Here is a 20,171-nt window from a genome sequence, read left to right on the forward strand (position 1 = left end):
CACTTTACATTTTTTTTAACCTACTTATAACACAATGCCGAGTTGATACAAATAAGTGGGTTTACTGACCTGACTGGAGTCGTTCTGTCTGCGGATAGAAAAGTACATAATAATTTACTAACGTGCTTTATTTTTCCTTGTGCTAAATGTGTATTTGATGTTTTTAGTTGATACAGTATTTCTTTGGTTATTACTTGTGTATATATAAAATAAATATATCATGTTGATATAACTTTAAGTGTGTAAGTGTTTCTTTGGATCTGTGTATGTTCCGATTTCTGTTTACTGATTTACAGCTCCCATTCCTATTCCCAAAGATAAGCCTGGCTGCTCTGCCATTCTACCAACCTTGCGTAGTACAGACCTAGATTAGAAGTTGGGGCCCTGAAACCAAGGGATACGTCTTGTAGAGTCAAACCATAACTGGACTTTAGAAAAACGTACCTAACAAAAAGCTCTTTGGCCACATTTCGGTTTTACTGAAATGCCTGCCCTGTGTCTGCACTATGATTTGACTCAACAAGGAGGGTTGAGGTCAAAAAACTCTGTTAGTACATTCTTAATGCCAATGAATGCACTTTTGCTTCTAGCTTCTTTAAGTGGCACATTATGCCACCATATTGCATTTGGTGAAGTCTACACAAAGGGAACTCTTTTTGGATCTATAACAATTTCATGTATGAATGTATGCATGTTCTGGGTTTTCCTACACTGCAGACATAGCTGTGAAGTATCTCAGTGCTGTACAGCAAAGGGATCCATTAATAGCACTAATGGTGTAGACAAATACAACTACAATTTGGGTATAGGTTGGAATATTAAGGTTACACATGGAAGGACGTAGAGAGAGATGAATACATAGCTTTATGAGGAAAATTACTCATGTTCTTTTGGAAGAATTATTCTTTATATTATTATTCTTTGAGATGTCAAAGGCAGGCCAGGTCTTGAGTAATGGCTTGGTGTAATACATATCTATGCTCCTTTTGAAACTATATACCTGTGAGCTGCACACAACCTAACCTTCCTTACCCCTCTGAGTGCCCGGGTCTTGTGGCGTGCTGGAGGAAGGAGTCAGACACAGAGGTGGCATTTTGGCTATAAACATTTATTAAATAATAGGGAAAGAAACCTAACTCTCCCTATTCTAAAAGAGTATTCCCAACCTAACTAATGAAACTCGGGTGCTCGTCGTCAGGATGATTCTCCAACACAAAATAACCATCGTCTGTCCAAAATGATCCTCTGCTCTAGCCCTACCACTAAAATGTAACTAACTAATGTTATCCAGGAGGATGACTCCCTCCTCCTGTTCCGTTATAAGAACCAGTCACAGCCTTTATGACCCAAAAGCATAAGTTCAAAGCGAACCAGAAGAATGGTTAGCTTCCTTCTTCTGGCATCATCAGCCTTCAGCAGTGTTGACAAGTCGAGAATAACAAATAATCATTCTTTTCAGGCTTAACCCCATGGTCTGATAAAATAGAGTCTGATTTACCAACCCAGGGAATGTCTCCTTTTCCTGGTATGAGTGTTTTACACAGTTCTTGTGACTTTTCCCAAGAGGTCCAACAAGTCCTTCCAAGCTCTCCTCCAGGTACTTGGATTGCACACCTTAAAATCACTAGAGCCAGGGAGATTGCTCCCAAGGCTTTCCACTCTTTCTTTAGTTCTCTCTTTTCTGGCAACCACTGAGATGAGGGAGATCACTCCCGATGCACGGTTCCTTGTAAACACTCTGACGAGGGAGATTACTCCCGATGCACTCTTTAATCCTCCCCAAGCCCTTACCAGGTCTATCATGCACCCAGTTACAACTTTCTTGAAGCAACCACGTTGCTAGTTCTTTCTGGGGACTTGGATCGGCCACTCTGCTTGGATGTTCCTTCTTCTCTCTTCTCCGCTCCCCGCCACTCTGCACTGGCCCTACGGGGTACTTGGTCTTTTGGTTCCGGCGCAGTTGTCGGACCAAACGGTGCACCTCAGCGAGGTCACACCGTCGACAACCTTCTTCCAGCTGCTGGTTGCCTCGACACTCCTGCCTTCTCCAGATCACCCCTCCAACCTGGACTCGGTGTCCTCTCCATCGAGGATCAATCTCTGCAGCTTGCTTCTCCACTCCCAGGTTTGAACTTCCCAGGGTTTCCAGCGTTCATGCCGTCTTCTCTCCTTCCACAGTCTTCTCTCTCTCTTCATATTCTGAAGTTGATCCCTTCCGAACGGACTGTCAAAATCTTTCTCCGATTTCCATGGTTTGATCTTCATGTTCTGTGGGGCCTCCTCTTCTCAGTACTTTCTAGCTTTGACGATGGAGTAATCAGCATCACTACTTTTTAATCTTCTTCTTCTCAGTACTTAATAAAAAGGTATTGAGAAGGCATCATGAAGCAAGTCACAGACAACAGAGTTAAGTTCAAACAAACAATATGTATTAACTTAAATGTTAGGATGGTACAAGGCTTAACTTGCCCTATACTAAGGAGGGATTTCCCTACCCGAACAAATCTAAGGACAGTCTGAATCAAAGAGTTCAACTTAAGTCTGTCTGTGTACAAAACTTATGCTTGCCCTCACAACTATGGCTCAACAGTGTGTAGGGATGTCAATGATAAAAGTAATGGTGATTGACACAAAGTTCTGAGCTTCTTCCAGCTCCCCACATATCTTCAGATTCCCTTGCCCAAGTTCAAGAAGGTTCCACAGAAAAGTCTTTAAGATTGTACCTTGTTCAAGTTCAAACAGTTCCACAAACTCCTTAGTGCTCCCTTCCCCAAGTTCAAATAACATGTTTCAAACAAAAGGGGTATTGAGGCCCTGTCCTCAAGATGGCAGTTATTGTTCATCAAGTCTCGGGGTTCCCTTCCCCAAGACTTCAAAGTAGCAACCAATGGATGATATACTCTTTTGTTAAAGTTCAACTTAACTCTGGGTTAACCTGAGCCTCCTTCTGGTTTGCATCACCAGCTCACTTGCAATGCTCCTTCTTAGTAGACTTGCAGAGTCTTTATCTTCCAAAATGTTGGGCTCACTAGTCTAGGCACAGTTGTCAGACCACACGGTCCACCAATCACAGGTCGCTCAACAAGGACCCCTTGACTCTCCTGCCCACACAGGTTCCACTGCACTCCCCCGTGTGTAAAGGCATGCTCCGTCAGGTGCTCCTTGTTGGCCGATTGGCTCTGCCACGCTCCTTTTTCCAGTCTTTGGCCTTGCCGCACTGCATTTATTCACAAAGTTCATTTGGTGGTGATTCTTGTTCACGCCCACCTTTGGTTACACCCATTCACACTTATTTCTTTCACCATAGGTGGCTTTCATATGGGTATTTTCCCTTTAGCCTTTATTGATTATTGGTTTTGCTTAGAAAGTTAATTAATATTCAATATGAGTTTAACTTTTGCATTTTCCGTCAATTCGGTATTCAACCTGCTTGATTTATCACTGTTGTAAGCTTTCAGTGAGTTCAGCGTTCAATATGCATGTTGCAACGCTGTTTAAAAACTTCCATTTAGTTAGGTAGTCAATATACATAGTTTTAATGTTGGTTTTAATTTCCATTCAATTCGATATTCAAAATGTGCAGTTTAGCGCAATTCGAACACTTTCACTCAGTTCAGTATTCAATATATATAGGTTGGCTCTATTGGAAAACTTCCATTCAGTTCAGTATGTAATATTTATCTAGTTTCGCTCTCAAGCTTTCATACGGAGCTTCATTCGTTGTGTGGAGCGCCCCAGTTTCATTGTGTCTTTTTTCCCCTGCACTCACCAGTCCGAGGCGTCTTCCTCTGGCGGCTCTTGCTGCTCCTTTTAACTCCCGAGGCTGGTGCCCCAACCTCTGTGAGCCCCGCTCGCATGCCACTTTCACTTGTGTGAGAGCCAGCAACTTGGTTGCCTCTGGGTGGATGCAGACAGCGTCCTATCTCTCTTTTGTTTGCTAACCACTCCCAGCTGCTCCGACACAGTCACAGAGGTGACCACACATCGGGAATATCAGCTGGCATCCTGGTCACACTTCAGGTCCCTCCACACAGAAAGGGTCCCCTGATCTCTCCTACACATGCCTCCCTATTGCTGCCCTCCTCTCTTCACTGATCTCCTTGTTGACAGGCTGCAGGTGTGGATTTCTAATTAGACTTGCCTAACCCTGATTAAGAGGACATGTCTGACCCTCACCATACTTTGCAGGCATCTTCCTTGTCTCAGTACCTAAGTGGTAATATGAGGGTGTAGTGTTCATTGCTCTTATTCTCCTCTTCCTTGTCCCAGTACTTTTAAATGTTAAATGAGGGGAGAGGTCTTGCAATACCCCATATAAATTGGGGAAGGTTTAGGTTGGACACAATTTGGGAAATGTAGATACCATGTCTCGCCTAAGGGTACCCCACTCCAAATCTCTGAGAGCTCTCCACCCAGGTGATCTACCCTCGCTTCTCCACCCCCAGGGTAGCGATCCAAGAGCTATGGCCTATCCTTGGCTACCTGAGAAGAGAATTCAGGGGGTTTAGGAGTGAGAATACCCTCAGGTTTCTCCCAATATGCAGGAAGACATTAAGCACCTATCATATTTCCCTACCTTTTTCCTTAGTTTGTATCTCTACTCAGGATTTCACACTTATGATTGTCACTTACTTTGACTTTATATCTGTTTTAAACATATTGTTGTTGGTGTTGTCCACTACATAAATACACAGTTCCTCACTTGTTATGCTAAAATGGTACATCATAGCCAGACCGAGCAAGATGGGTGGGCTTAACAACTAAGTAAGAAGGTCTATTAAATGTGTGGCAAAGGGGAATGCTATCAACCTTGGGGGAGACTGGTGAAGTACTATTTCGTCCCTCAATGGGACATCAAAGGCAACAGGCCCTTTTAGGACTGGTGCCAAGCACAGCAGCATAGGACACTCTGAGGCAACAAAAACAGCTAGAAATTGTTGGAAACACAGGCACAATTCCTCAATCCAGGCAGACATCAACATAACGGCAGCCCAGGACAGGTCACAGGAGCATTAGGAGACTACTCATAGTTGTTGCGTCATTATTCAGCAAAGTAATTTAAGGAATTAAGTGGGTTTTATTTTACAGGAAGAATACACCAAACGTAATTTCACGGAAGTGGCGACTCCTAACATCTACAACAGCAAGCTCTGGGAAACGTCTGGTCATTGGCAGCATTACAGCGAAAATATGTTTTCCTTTGAGGTCGAGAAAGAGACTTTTGCACTGAAACCCATGAACTGCCCAGGACATTGGTAGGTGTTTATGGTTCCTTAATATTAAAGCACATTATTGTCTATCCTACGTTTCTCCTCCGTGATGGGGAAAGGAAGTTTTGATACAGGAGTTGAATGGACTTATTTGAGAACTGGTTATTAAGTCGTTTGAGCGATGTGGGAGCCATGTTGGGGCTTTTGGTTTAAATAGTGTTTGATTTGTAGTTCAGATCAGCAGAGAAGAACTACATAGAGCAGAATGTCCATGTGATTAGATTATGTAGCCATAAAGTAGAAGTACAACTTCAGATTTATGAGATATATAGGGCATGATCACAAGTTGCGCAGTAGCCCTTAATTGCAGCGGTAGCAAAGTTACAAAGTAACAAAGTTACCGCTGCATTTAAGGGTCCAACTAATCTCGAATCTGGCTTGTTTACCCCCAGCTCAGAGCTGGGGATAAACATGCCGGAAAAATGCCAAATTTTGGCGCAATTATCGCTGGCGGTAATAACGCACTGTAAAAGTGCAGAAAATTCCCCATGGGGACTAATCGCACCCAACCCGTGATCCAGCGGTAATACCGCCGGACGGGTGGGTGCTAACACAAATAAAGTTGGGCAGTATCCCAGCCGGGATACAGCCCAACTCATGATGAGGGCCATAGTTTCCATAATTCTCAGACACGCAGATGGGACAGTTGGAACAGTATCGGAAAGTGGTTGGAATACCGCAATACACATTGTAGGCCCTTAAACAACTAGTGAAAGGAAGCGCCCCCAAGTTCAGCACGATCCTCCCCGCAATGAGAGACAAGAAAGGACTCTCCCGTAGTGGGAATAAGACCAAGACAGAGTGCGGGTGAGCGTAAGTGGGAGTTTATCCAAAAATAAGGCATGCAAAGAACTCTGCAACCTACGAGAGCGCTCTGTCTGACAATCGCAAAGACAGGCGTATTTCTAATACAAAAAACGTCATCAACACCTAAACACTATAGGGGGCACAAGTTAATTGGGATTGGGTGGCGTCGACTAACTATAGGTGTTGCTGCAGCGTGGTTGGTCTTGGCGTGACGACGTCACTGGTCACCCTCGTGGGTTGGGTTGGGCCTGGCAGGCCAGCTTGAGGTCATCCGAGCGGTGTTGGTATGGTGGGGCAGCCTGTGACAATGACGAATACCTTCCCTGTCTCGTCTGTCCTAGGCCATGCACACTGCAGTTATTCAAAAACGACATTTACTTCATCAATAAATCGCTCGGTGGTTCATCTTATAAAATAAACGCAACACATGAGGAATGCACCTCGTGAGAGGTCTGGTGGTTGGAGTGAGATTTACCTGTGTCCTATTGACCGGTATTTCAGGTCACGGGACTGGGCTCTGGGCCTGGGTCGAACGATACATCTCTGCCTCCTGCGTTAGGAGTTATTACATAAATGGGTCTCTGTGTCTTGTCCCAATGATGGGGATCGTCCTCGCGCGGGGTCAGGATTCTTGGGGGGTTTGTGGGATTTATGAGAGGGTGCTGGTAGATCAGTGGGTTCAACCGTGGGTTTATTACCGTGCTGTAAATAACACAGGTGGCGGCCTGTGGCCTTGGTTGCGGTGCCGGGGCCTCTGACTCTCTGAAGTAACGCCAGCTTGGTTGGGGGAGGTGAGGGAGCGCGGCACAAGTCTTAGCTGTTTTTATCTGGCAGACTTAGTAGGGTGGGAGTGGGAATGGCCTTGCATATATCCACAAAGGTATTTTCCTCGTGCGTTGCTGATCAGTGAATGCAGAAGTTTTACACTGTTCTGTTTTATTTCGACATTACGTTAGCCACACACATGTATCAATATATATATCAATTTCACTATACGTTTGTTTACTACAGTCGGTTTCAGTACCTTTTCATTACCTAACATTACATTCACTACATTGTGCGCGTATTGTATATACATTAGACGTTATACGAGGGATATCTAGGTTATGGCCTACAGAGGTTGATGCTCGCCGCTTTGGGTGATTAAGAAAACATATATGAGTTCAAGTTTCTACATAATATTGAAAAAACACTTTTACAGATAGAGGTTACATGTTTGGTTCACATCTTTCTCCGTGGTTATAGCAGCACTAGTCCAGACCTGGAGGGATATCATATAACGTTACATTTTAATAGTGTATTCACATTTTAAACAGAGGTAGTTCATTAATACCAGTACTTGAATTATTTTCTGCTTTCTTCAGATAGTGATGCTTCAGCTTTTTTCCCTGTTACCCCGGCCTCGCGGTCTGGGTCATACGGGGTGCAATATTACATTGTGACTGATAGAATGTTGCCGTGTTGGCATCTCGGGTTTAGCTCATCTCCGACTTTCTCATGGGAACGCGCTCGCAGCGGATCTGCCAGGGCTGCTGAGGCGGCAGAGATGCATGAAAGGCCCTCCAAAGGTGGGGGCCTCGTTACAGTGTGCTGAACTCACGCCATGTTCGCAGAGCAAGATGGCTTCTAGACCTGTCTGAATTTTGGGTAAATGCAAGGAAGGAATAGGTGTGGGCAATGTCGTCGGCGGGTGAGCCCTCCTCCACCTGGGCCCGGGTGGCATGAGGGGACGCCCACTGAGCCATGGTCCTCACCTGGGGAGAAGGCTGTAGGTGAGGAGGGCCGTGTGGCCGGTCCTCCCCTACACTAGTTAAGATCACTTAAAACATTCAACACAAGGACCTTATAAACAAGAAATATTGTCGGGAATAAATAAGGAGAGCTGTATAATTTGTGTCTCTGAACTTGATTAAAATTGCACATCTGCTCTATGAAACATCCAATTTCATTCATCCAATTTAATTTGAATATATGTGGTTTACCTTTTGTCCACATTACCACTTCTACAAGGGTATTTTATGGACCTTTCAATGTTACAGTACTTTGCATGTTTGTTGTCCTTGTCCTAAATTCGCAATAATGAAAAGAAAAATGGCTGTTTAGAATTTTTGCTCTAAATTCTATATAAAAATGTCTAATAATCGCCATGGTGTCTGGCAAATGATAATGAGCCATCTAAAACTGTCTGGCACCTACGTGTCTGCTTCAGTGTTTTCTACAGTGCCCATTCTGACTTGTGCCTTTTCTGTATTATTGCAGCTTAATGTTTGCCCATCGCCCAAGGTCGTGGCGGGAAATGCCAATTCGATATGCAGACTTCGGTGTGTTGCATCGCAACGAGTTGTCTGGAACCTTAAGTGGATTGACTCGGGTACGGCGCTTCCAACAAGACGATGCCCATATCTTCTGCACCATGGATCAGGTACATGTGATTGGGATTAGATGTAAAATGCCTAACTCTAAAGAGCAGGGGACCAGGTGGAATTTAACACTCTAATAATCTGAATTTGTCTTTTATTGTGACGTGTTCTCATTTATGTGTCGCAAAACTAAACACTTCCAAGCTGAGTGACATGAGCTCAACGCATATACTATAATGGTAATATGAGATGTTGATAGTTTGTTCAAGTTATCCATTGTGATCTGTCACTATATGGAGGTGACGAAGCACCAAACTCAAACTTTTCTTTTAGGTTCACTATTTTTCAGGTCGTTTTTTCCAAAAATTATTTTTTACACTATTTTTCAGGTAGTTAAACTTCTGCATGCATCAAGATAAATCCTACTTTCCCTATATCTATATATCAACACTTACAGTGTAAAGCCTTTGCAAAGGTGGTGAATTTGAGAGGTCTGATCACTGCATTGCATAAGGAATTTGTTTTTTCAGTGTAAATGGCTATAATTAAGAAAACGGGATGATCAGTTACTTGAAAGTTAATAACACATTTTGTAACTTAGGAGGTGTGCTAGATGAGTTTTACAAAGGTCCACCTTATGTAGGACTTTAGAAGACTCACACTTGGGACACAGAGCTCCAACTCTTAGTACAGGCCTGAACTGCACATGTTTTGTTGGTAGCAATGGCTGAGCAGCCAGACTTATTTTAGGAGGGAGAAAGGGCTGTAGGCAGTAAACAGAACTTAGAATATACACATAGGCCAAAGGAATACTGACACACTAAAGGTTATATAAAAGTAATGGTTTATTTTATATGTTTCCCCAAGGTAAGGATCATTCTTCAAGAAGGTAAGCACTAGAACATTCAGTAACCACATCGAAGAACCAATGTATTATTCACTGTAAGTAACACACTTTGGTATACTTTGAGAATGGCAGTATGCAATTCAAAAGGTATGTAAAATACTTTTGTAATAACTGTTTCAGGTCAAATCAATTTAAAAAAACTAACATACGGTAAGTAAATACTTTGCAATAATTTCACAGAGGCCTAACACTTCACATGTCCATCCCTATCTAGTTATGAGTGTCCCAGAGTCAGATTGGAGGACAAAACAGGTAAGGTATAGCTGTAGAAAGTTCAAAAGTTCCAGTTCAAATCTTCAGTAGCAAGTAAGTAAACTCTTTGTTGGGGAAAAGAGTCAGGAACTTCAGAGAAGGCTCCCAGTAGGCACACAGGCGTTGGGCCTGGGCAAACGTGCGTGGGCAAACTCCCAAACACAAGAATCGGCACTCCAGCAACACAGGAGGAGCAAAGCAACTCTAGCTAAATTCTACCAAGAGTCTCACAGTATCCTAACCATGAAGAAGAGGTTGCAGCACAATGCCACCACTATGCAGGAGCAGACCAGGTCACCAGATTCTTGCTCAGGCAGACGAACAGCAGTCAAGTGAAGAGGCTTCAACAAAGTATTCGTCATGGTTCTGTGATTTTGGCACCTTTTGGAATGCACCAGTGAAGAACGATTGCCACCCTGTCGATTTGTTGCGCTTTTATGGTCCAGCACTTTGGTGAGGGGACTTCAAGGACTGGACTCTTGCCTCTGGAGGTCTAGAAGGACCCCACCAAAGTTTTGGGAGGATTTGATCTTCAGAAGACAATGCACTGCCACAGGTTCCAGGGTATTGGCGGTTTGCAGCCCATGAAGATCACAGCTGGTCGTGGGATAGCTGGAAATGCAGGTCGTCTCAAGACTGAAAGGCCCAACCAGTCTAAAGTGGAGGGTCGTCCTCTTTGGAGTTCTCCTGATGCTTGGAAGAAGGGATTGGACAGCAGCGATTACACAGAAGGCATCTCTGGTCGTCTGGATGCAGTTGTGAACATCACTCCTCTTCTTCCTCATTGTTTCTTCTGTTCCAGGGGTCAGCTTGTCTTCAGCCTCAAGAGCCATGCCTTTTATGCAGGAACCCAGCCAATCAGCACCCATGCACCATTCAAACTGTGGGTGGTGGCTGTCCTTTCAGGACCGGCAGCCCCCCAGTTGGAACTGGTTCCAGACAGGCACAGCAGAAGACAAAGTACAGCAGAGTGTTGGCGTCCTCCCCCGTTTCCTGTTCTCACAGAGACACTGGAGACTTGGCAGGCTTCACAAAGGGATCCTGCAGAGGACAAAAGTCTAACCGGGACCTCCCCCCATCCCGCACGGCAGAGGAAAGACCAAGAAGGGACAAGCCATCTTGAATTGGCAAAAACGGAACATTCGCCATTTTGGGTCAATGGTGACCCTTCTGTGCACTACCACGGCTGTGAGTACATCCTGGAAGTAATAATAGCACAAAAGTAGGTAGGATAAAACTTCTGCCACCAGCCATTCTGTTCAGCCTGTCACTGTAACCAAAAGGTTACAGCAGCAGTGAGAAAGGGGATACAGTGTAACCCCTCGGCACTCGACATAAGGTGTTGTGTGCTGATCTCAGAATGGAAAATAATATAGAAAGGACGATGCACAATTACTGATTGAGTTGGGCGGGACATAGAAGACAGATACCGAAATGTTGAATCTTGTTTACTAAACTATCAAACGGAGGATGTCGTCCAATTGGATGTGCCTTAACAGCAGTAAAACAGAGCTTATGATTTTTGGGTCTCCTCAAGCCAGGAAGAAACTTCCATCTGATTATTTAAAGTTCACAATTGAGAATTGTCCTGTTCTCGTACTGGAAAGAGTTAAAACACTGGGTTTCTACCTGGAGGCCTCACTGGGGCAGTGTTAAGTAGGAATTGATGCAGTCTCACTGTGTGAGACTACACAACACTTATCTGCTTGGTATTAGGTAACCCACCTTTTGGTATAGGTCTGTACTACACAAGTTGGTGGTGTGACTGGGCAGCCAGGCCGATCTGAAGAGGGGTAAATATGAACTGTAGAGTTGTAGCAATGAAATTCGTAAATCCACGTAACCAAGAAACACTTATACTCAAGGTTTCTGTTATAAATAATTATTTATTTAACATCCATTTTTAAATAAGCGTTCTTTCAAAAGGCAATTCATGTAACAATGTAAATATACTTTAAAATCACTTTTCAGAACCAGAACAAGTTAGTGGATAATCTTTGGATATGCTTCTTACACAATTCCTACACACTGAGGCGACTTCATTCACAAGGACAGTAATGGTATTTATAGCACACTGGATTCTGAGGTTGCAGAAAGGAAAAGTTTAAGGAAGGAAAAAGGTTAAACAGGTTCTCGGGAAATGTCAGGACAACTAAATCTTCCAATGAAGTCTAGATAAGTCTTTCCCAGCAGTAACAGTCTAAAAGAAGTTACCACCTATGAGGGACAAACAATATCAAAGTCAATGTGCTAGGAGAGCCTGCAGGTAACCAGGGCAGCCAACGTCAATTTGAAACAGTGTATGAAGCTGAGGCACTTCTTAGAATCAAAGTCTTGCACGCAGTTAGAGAGTTTGTAAAAAGAAAAATCACGTGTAGGGTCACAAGCTGTTAAGCCTGTGAAAAGCAGAGTTGGAATCAACTCTAAAGTTAAGCCACTGAAAATCTCAACTGAGAAAAGCACAGCTAAAAGACAATGAGGCAAGTACCCAAAGTCTAAACCGTACCTCTGGTTTGAAGAAGAGTGGTCCAGCTTGATTCCATTCTGTTGCAGCGATGCAGACCCTGGGTTCCTGAGCCTCAGTCGTGGGGACAAGAGGGAGGATGTCTGGAGGGCTCCTGCAGCAGCACTTTGGAGGTCGTCTGCAGCTACAGGCTCTTTTCGGTTCAGCAGCACTTAGCAGTTTCAGCGCTTAGTAAACAGCACCGTCGCAGATCTCGGATACCGGTTGGGCTTCCTTCACTCCTTGGGTCTTGCACTCTGGTGAAGGGACTTGAGCTCTGGTCGTCCTGCTTTTGGAGGGTCCTTAGGAGACTCCTGGAGCATCTAGCCGGATTTCAGATGTTGCACTTGACTACGGATTTCTCGACCCCTGGCACTCGGTTCTTGCAGCAGCAAAGAAGTATAGCCGGTCGGGGAAGGTGGTCTAGTGGATTTCGTCTCAGGGTTAGTTGATCCCTCTAACCCAAGGGAAGAAGTTGTCCCTTCCGGAGCTTCTCTGTCGAATTGAAAGAGTTTTGGCACAGCAGCAGGGCTTCACTGGGCAATCTGAAATTCCAGGAGGATGCAGCAAGCTTTGTTCACGGTTTCTTCATCGGATGTTTCGCCCAATGTTCGACTCTGCTATAGTCCCAAAACCCTCGCCTTTTTAGCAGGTTTCTCCCATTCATGCACAGCCTAGGCTGTCAATCACACAGCAGGGTCCGCAGGGTGGCGGTCCTGGAAGGACCGCCAGCCAGCCAATCAGGCCTGGTTGCATTCAGGCATTCCCAGAGACAAAGGACAGGCTTTTCCGGAACCTCCCTCACATCCTGCCTTTCCAGACACAGTGGAGCCAGAGGCGGCCTTCAGGGCTGAAGCCCACCAAAGGCAAAACAAAGGGCTCAAATCTACCTCGACGCACACAGTAAAACCCAAGAAAGAACCCACAAACAGAAAATGGCGAAAAAGGAAGACCGAGCCATTTTGACGAAATGGGTGCTATACTGCAGCTGAGGATTCCTTTCCACCTGCGGTAGAAAAGCAAAATGGTAGGAAAATTAAACCACTGCCACCAGCCATTTAAAGTAGTGAGGGTACCATAATACATGTTACATGAGAATATAGGATATGGGGCTACTATGTAAACCCCCAGCACTCGTCATAAGATGGTGTGTGCTGGACCTACAAATAGAAAAGGTAAGTAAAGTCAATTTCCCTTTAGTATTCTTGGGAACGGTAGTTCACTTAAGAAAAGGTATTTAAACCTTATGAGAAATCGAAAGGATTTCTCTGTGACACTGCACTAAAGGTGCTGTGTGTCACCATACAAAAAGTAGATGCCTATGGAGTTTCAGACTCCAAAAACGGTAGAAACACATAATCCAAATCGGGTCAAAACAAAAGATTTCACTCGCTCCAGGGTTAAAATTAAAAAGTCCTACAGTCCAGCAAAATAGCTGGGGGTCTCTAAGGTTGAAGGGAATTAGCACAGAAATGAGAATTCTCCATAACGGCCTGCACACATGGTAATTTAATTTTTTTTAAATCTCAATATCATTTAAAGCTCTTGAGGCAGATAACAGTTCCTTTCGGAACAAAACTGTATTGCCCTTGCACGGGCTACAGTTCTTCCAAGAATTGATTATTGTAACGCTCTTCTGGGTGGAGTAAATAAAAGCTGCATTCACAAACCTCAGGTTATCCAAAATGATGCTATCTGCATTGGCAAAAACTTGCCCCGGAAATCACATATATCTGCCACAAGAAAGGAACTACATTGGCTTCCTGTGGTTGCTCGGGTTCAGTTTAAAATTGTTACCTTAACACACAAATGCATGTACGGCAATAACCCTGACAGACTGACTCTACACAAGCCGAATAGAGTTCTACGGTCCACTGGCTTTCATGCCCTAAAACGAAAAAGACCAATGGTAATGGCAGATCATTTTCATTTTAGGCACCCAATGCCTGGAATTCCTTACCCTTAAAACTTAGACAGGAATGTGATTTAGTTTCATTTCTGAAACCTCTGAAAACACTACTGTTTGAATAGAATCCCACTTACTCCAATGTATTTCTCTTGATGTCCTGTGTTGGCCGTTTTGTCTTTTATCTTGGTGTGCGCCCTGATACCTGTGGGCTTTTGGCACATTAGAAAGAACTAAATAAATATTCCCCTGCCCTTGGAAACATGCTTTTAATGTATCTCGAAATATAAGTTAAAAGCATGAGTGACTTTGGAAAAAGGTTCCCACTCAGGAAAACTGACAAAAAATTCATACGTCCAGCAAAAATTGCTGGGGGACTTGTGTGTTGAGGAAATTATGCATTCAAATTAAAATCTACCCTAACAAGGTGTGAACATCTTAAACACTGTACACATTTATGTAGTTCTATCTTCAAATTTTACTTGGAGACAGAAAAAAACAATCCACATTAATCTGACCACTAGAATCAGTGGGTGCTCTATGTTTTGTCTAACTGGCTTGTTCTTTTTTCATATTTTAGATCGAGGAGGAAATTAAAGGATGTCTACAATTCTTGCAATCGGTTTATGCAGTTTTTGGATTTACTTTCCAACTGCATCTTTCCACAAGACCTGAAAATTTTCTCGGCGAAATCGAGATCTGGAATCAAGCAGAGAAGGTATGGTGGAAATTGCTTTCTGCAAATATATGTATGCAATAAAAGTGCTGATCAGAAGAATAAACTGGTTGTCTTATTTTATCTTTTTTAAATACACATACACATACACACACCACACACACATCTCCCCCGAATGGTTCTACGACATATCAGACATTCTTTTCAAGTGAATGTGGAGAATAGCAGAATGTTTTTTGCTGTTTCCCAAAAAGCAACTGAACATCATCTTCTCTGTAGTCTTTTTCAGAATTCTCTGCATTACTTTAATTTTTATATTACCCCCTAGTGCTAGGGAGTTTTTAGTGATCCAAGCGTACAGAAGCATGTTAGTTTGAATGCACTTTAGTTTGAAAAATACAGTTCCAATCCTTGTTGCTATAATTTTAGATGTTGTACTTCAATTCTGTGTGTCGTTTTGGCTTCTTTAAAATATTAACTTTTGCCAGTCCCGCTTTACCCCCCCAAGCTTAGTGCCTCCCTCCTTTCTCATATGTTAATGTCAGAGTCTTCATCCCGATACCTACTTGTTTGTCTCTTTCTGGGTGCACCCACTCTACTCCCATTATCACCATGCCACCCTTTTCCACCAGCTCTTCTTATTCTTTTTTCTGACTTGTAGCTTTTAATTTTGTCTTGTGTCAAGATTTTAAAGAGGATGTCAACCTTTCTGATTTTGTTTTTTTAGGCAGCCTTTTTTTCATACGTTTATCTTTCTCATGTATACTTTCAAATTTGAAATTGTGTGCCATGGCTGCACTGCTGTTCCAGACAGTCTTTCATATTTGAAGTAGGTCTCGTTTCAAACACGTTTATCTCCTTTACATGTACAGTACCCAGAGAACATACATGATGCCTTCTTTCAGCACTGTAACATGGGGTTTGACACGAGAATGTGAGGTTTGTTTATTCTCGCAACTGCTTCCCCTGATTTGCTTTGGACACCAAATGTTATTTTTGTTTTGAAATGCTATATTATTTATTAGATGTCTACCGCCAACAAATGCAAATGAAAATCCTGCAATGCCTTTTCACAAATGTCTTTAGTGTGGTAGTGCCAGAGAAGAGTAGGCTTCCATAAAGGATTGTGGTTTCCGAATGTGCTAAGGTAAATTTGCCTTTATTAGAGAATTATGGCAAACCTCTGGTTTAAGTGTACTGTTCCTTGGCTGATTCATATTGACATCTGGACCAAAGGTAAGCCATACCTTCTGATTCTGCATTTCCAAAGGATTAATTTGGAAGGTGTAAATGTTTTATTTTTCTAAAACACATTTAGCCTTTTTTGAGTTCCATTAATGGGGAGTTTGTAGAAGACCCAGTCTTCGGCATCTTAACGCCCTGAAGCAGGCCGATCTATTGGTATCTTGAGGCCGTTCCTGAGGCAGGTGGAGGCAGTGATATTGGCCACATCACTCTGAATTAAAGAAAATTACTAAGCATGGCTTCTCCATAGATCTTGTGCTCATACAAGTGAACTTTTTGGAAAGATATGAGAAGAATCCTGCGGATCCCTCACCAAAACCCTGCCTAACATCTCCTCCCAGGTGGCCAGAAGAGGGCAGACGCTTCCTGATCCCAATCCTGGGGGTGGTGTACTGCAGGGGGATCACCTGGGTGGAGATGGGTCCTAGGGCAGTGAGGATCCATGGGCTAAGACAGAGTATTTTTCCTCTAAAGGGGATACTCTTAACACCATGCCAGAAGACATTAAGGCCTATTGTCATTTTAACATCTCTCAACCTCCTATTAAAACTAAGGTGGTAAAACCTGAGGTTGTAACATCCAAACCTATTACATAAAAAAAACAAATCAATTTTATCCCTAAAACCAAACCTCCTCCTCAATACCAAAAGTATACTACAAGGAATGGCGGAAATGTTATCCTCTCTACACCTTCTTCCTCAAATAAGGTTAAAACCTACAATCCCTCTTTTGAAAATACTAAGGGACGGTCTTTGAAAACAAGTGCAAGAAATACCTTGAACTTGGATATATTGAATAGACTAAAAACGTTATGGACAAAGCAAATCTCGAAGGACAACCAAAGTGCCCATGTGAAAATAAACTACGGAAAATGGCATAAATGTGAGAGTGCCAGAGAAGGTGGGATATGAATAAACCCCCCAAAGGTGATCTTTTATGTGTGAATGCAATGCAGCAAAGCAACAGACTGGCAGAAGGTGTGTGACACGTGATGGCAGAGTCAAGAGGTTAAGAAGGATAAGTCAAAGAAGTGTACACTTGCACATACAGCCGAAAGGCCAACAAAGTGGAATTAAGTGAAAGTGACTTAGTACACAGGAGCTGAAGAACCTGTGTGACCTCAGAACCTAGGGATCCTGGTTGCACGAACTTTGATGGGTGGACTGTCTGGTCCGACAACCGCGACTAGACCAGTGAGCCCTGAATGAGGAGAAATCAAAGACCTTATAAAACAAACATAGAAGAAGCATTGTGAGTGAACTGGTCAGGCATACCAGAAGGAGGGTCAGGTTGACCTTGTGTCATGTTATACTTTTGAAAAGAGTGAAATAAACTTGGTGGAGTTAGTCTTGGAGAAGGGTACCCCGAGACTTGAGGAACTGCACTTGTTGTCTTGAGGGCAAAGCCTCAAGTCCCCTTTGGTTTTTTAACTGTGTTGCTTGGAGCTTGGGGAAGGGAACCCTGAGGATTATTTGGAAATGTGTTGTCTTGAACGTGAGAAAAGTGATCTTGAGACTTTTTATGGAACTTTCTCACACTTGAGGAAGGGGAGATGAGGGCTAGAAGAAGCTCAGACTTTGAGTTAAGTACTGTTTATTTTGCTAGTAAATTCCCTACACATTGGTTAGCATTGTTTGTGAGGGCAAGAATAGGTTTTGGACACAGACAGACTTTAAGTTGAACTCTCTTTGACTCACTCGCCTTAGTTTTGTTCAGGTAGGGAAATCCCACCTTAGCATAGGGCAAGTTAGGCCTTCTACCATCCCAACATTTAAATTAATAAACATCTTTTGTTTGAACTTTAAGTCGGTTGTCTATGTTTTACCTCATGATGCCTTCGCAGAAGTGAAAAATTGAATGCACAATAAAACAATTAAAAATGCCTTAAGAATAATGGAATAATGTGGCATGGCCTGGGATCGGGCCTTGTCAGCAGAGGAAAGGAGCCGGCACCCCAACTCCCTGCTAAGGTGCCTGCGTGAGGACGGGCTCTCCCCACCCAACCCTCCTAACCCCTCCAACCTGCTGGCGTACCGGTGCAAGGGCTGCCGCAGAGGGACGAGGCCTGAAAGATGCCAAACATAGGGAGTGTAGGGCGGCAGCATGCACAACGCCACAGTGTCTACACCTTTTGTAGACATTGGAGGAGGCAGAAACCCAACACAGCAAAGGCTGCCAAGAGGGCAATGGCATGAGGGGCAACCAGTCCTCTACTAACGATGTTGGTCTCTATACCAAGACCACATTAAAAGGTATTGGCCAGGGTGAGTTAGCCAATCAGGGAAGAGGGCTGTGCTAGATTAAGGGACATGTGGTGAGTGTGCGGTGTGGGTTAGTTGGGCGAGGACTAAGGTAGAGGAGGGCGCCCGAGAGACCAGAGGAGGCAAAAGCAAAAGGAGTGCAGAGGCTATTGGAGAGAGGGGGTCTGTGAAGTGTTTGTGAGTGAGAGTAAGGAGTCTGTAGAAGAGTGCTAGAGTAGAAGATAGTGATGATAGAAGGTAGTAGTAGAATAGTGGTAGCAGATGTAGTGGTGGCTGCGGGAGGAGTAGAGTGGTAGTAGGAAGTGGCAGTTGGTAGCAGTGGACAGTAGTGAGTGCTAGAAGATGATGACAACAGTAGTGGAACTGAAGTCGCAGGCAGAATTTTAGCCACAGGCAAAAATAATTTTCCCATTCAAACCTATCCCAATTTTGAAAACCTTTACCACATAGCCAGTCCCTGGTGGCCATGCCCACTTTAACACCATTAAAGAACAGCAGATGTCCACAGTCTTGTGGAACACTCCCGCCCCTCGCACACCCTATAAATGTTGAATAAACAACCAAATATTTATAATGTTCAATAAAGGTTCTTGACCCGCATCTCCTTACCTGTGCGGTATTGCTTTTTCATATATATATGTTAAAACAGAAGTTCATCAAAAACAAGGTATGTAAACAATACAGTATACAATTTTCAAAATATACTTCTCAAGATAAAAATGTTGTTTGAAAACATTTCATAAGCTATAAACAATTCTCTTCATTGTTTAACTTATATTCAGTGTCAACGATAGGTGGCATGTGTTAATTGTGCTAAACGTGTTTCGGGAATTCTTTCCCTTCTTCAGGAGCTGCTAGATCCTCTTGTGTTGTGCTTCTTTCATTTCTATAATTAAATCAAAATAATATTTTAGTAACTGTACTCATAAATTCCAGAATCGTCAATATATCTGTCATGAAAAAATTAATTTTAGCTATGCTAATAATTTGAAAGAGAGAGTAATACCGATCACAAGTAGATCCATATGTAATCCTTTTGCACAATTGGTTCCACTGTCTTTAATCTACAATGGTAGTGTAGCAGTCTTTGAATGGTGTGATTATGTTTTTCATAAAATATATGGATAAGCGTGGTGTCACTCGCTATTTCGAATCACTTGTCATTTATAGTAACATATGAATGTGCTTATATGCTTACCTCATATGCTAGTATATCTTGTTGTACTTCAGTGCAGGAGCCTTTGACTATGCCACAACACTGGTGGTCAGGTAATGCCTTCAAGGTTATCCTAAAATTGAATTTAGATATACTAGATCAGTGGGGCATCCCATTATGGCATTGTTATATTATCTCATTATTCATTTAATGCTTACCTCTTCCTGAAAGTACGTGCCGTGTTTCAATAGCTGCTACAAAACCCCGAGAAATTGTGGAATTCAAAATGTCCGCTATATACGGAATCAGTATATATCTACGTCACATAGTGAAGCTGATGCGTAGTGACGTCATCGATGTTTACACATGTCACCAAGTGACGTTGGTGGACTGTTTTCATCAATTTGATAAATGTTGATGCTATAATGTCTGTAGTTTAACGGCCAGATAAGGAAAGTTGTTATCATGTATCATTATTATCAGTGGTAACTTCTTAGCCCTGTCCATGCTTAATCACTGGTATTTGTATAAAAGAGGCATTCTATGTTTGCGTGCAAATGTTTCTTGTCAATCCGTTAAATTCTTTAAGGTCGTAGAGAATAAGGAAGATCAAATGTCAAATATCAATTACTCAATTTTTAAATGTCACCATTGTCCAACCAATTCTTTATCCCATATGTATCTATATGCATCATCTCGGTCATTACCCCTCCCAGGACATGCTCACAGTCTGGTATGCGGTGCTCTTGGAATACATGTAATACTAACACATTTACTATAAATGACAAGGGATTCGAAATAGCGAGTGACAACACGCTTGTCCATATA

General features: G+C 43.0%; 1 protein-coding gene across 1 annotated transcript in view; it reads left to right on the forward strand.

The window, feature by feature from the left end:
- Nucleotides 1–20,171, forward strand: part of LOC138504438 (threonine--tRNA ligase 2, cytoplasmic-like) — a 375,818-nt gene that overhangs the window by 272,866 nt on the left and 82,781 nt on the right. Inside the window, exons 11-13 of the mRNA XM_069624937.1 lie at nucleotides 5,089–5,255; nucleotides 8,337–8,499; nucleotides 14,586–14,723. Of these exons, the coding sequence (XP_069481038.1) occupies nucleotides 5,089–5,255; nucleotides 8,337–8,499; nucleotides 14,586–14,723 (468 nt within the window). The remainder of the gene's footprint in view (nucleotides 1–5,088; nucleotides 5,256–8,336; nucleotides 8,500–14,585; nucleotides 14,724–20,171) is intronic.

The sequence above is a fragment of the Ambystoma mexicanum genome, chromosome 11, assembly GCF_040938575.1.
Source record: "Ambystoma mexicanum isolate Mex_15411 chromosome 11, UKY_AmexF1_1, whole genome shotgun sequence".
Lineage (NCBI taxonomy): Eukaryota > Metazoa > Chordata > Amphibia > Caudata > Ambystomatidae > Ambystoma > Ambystoma mexicanum.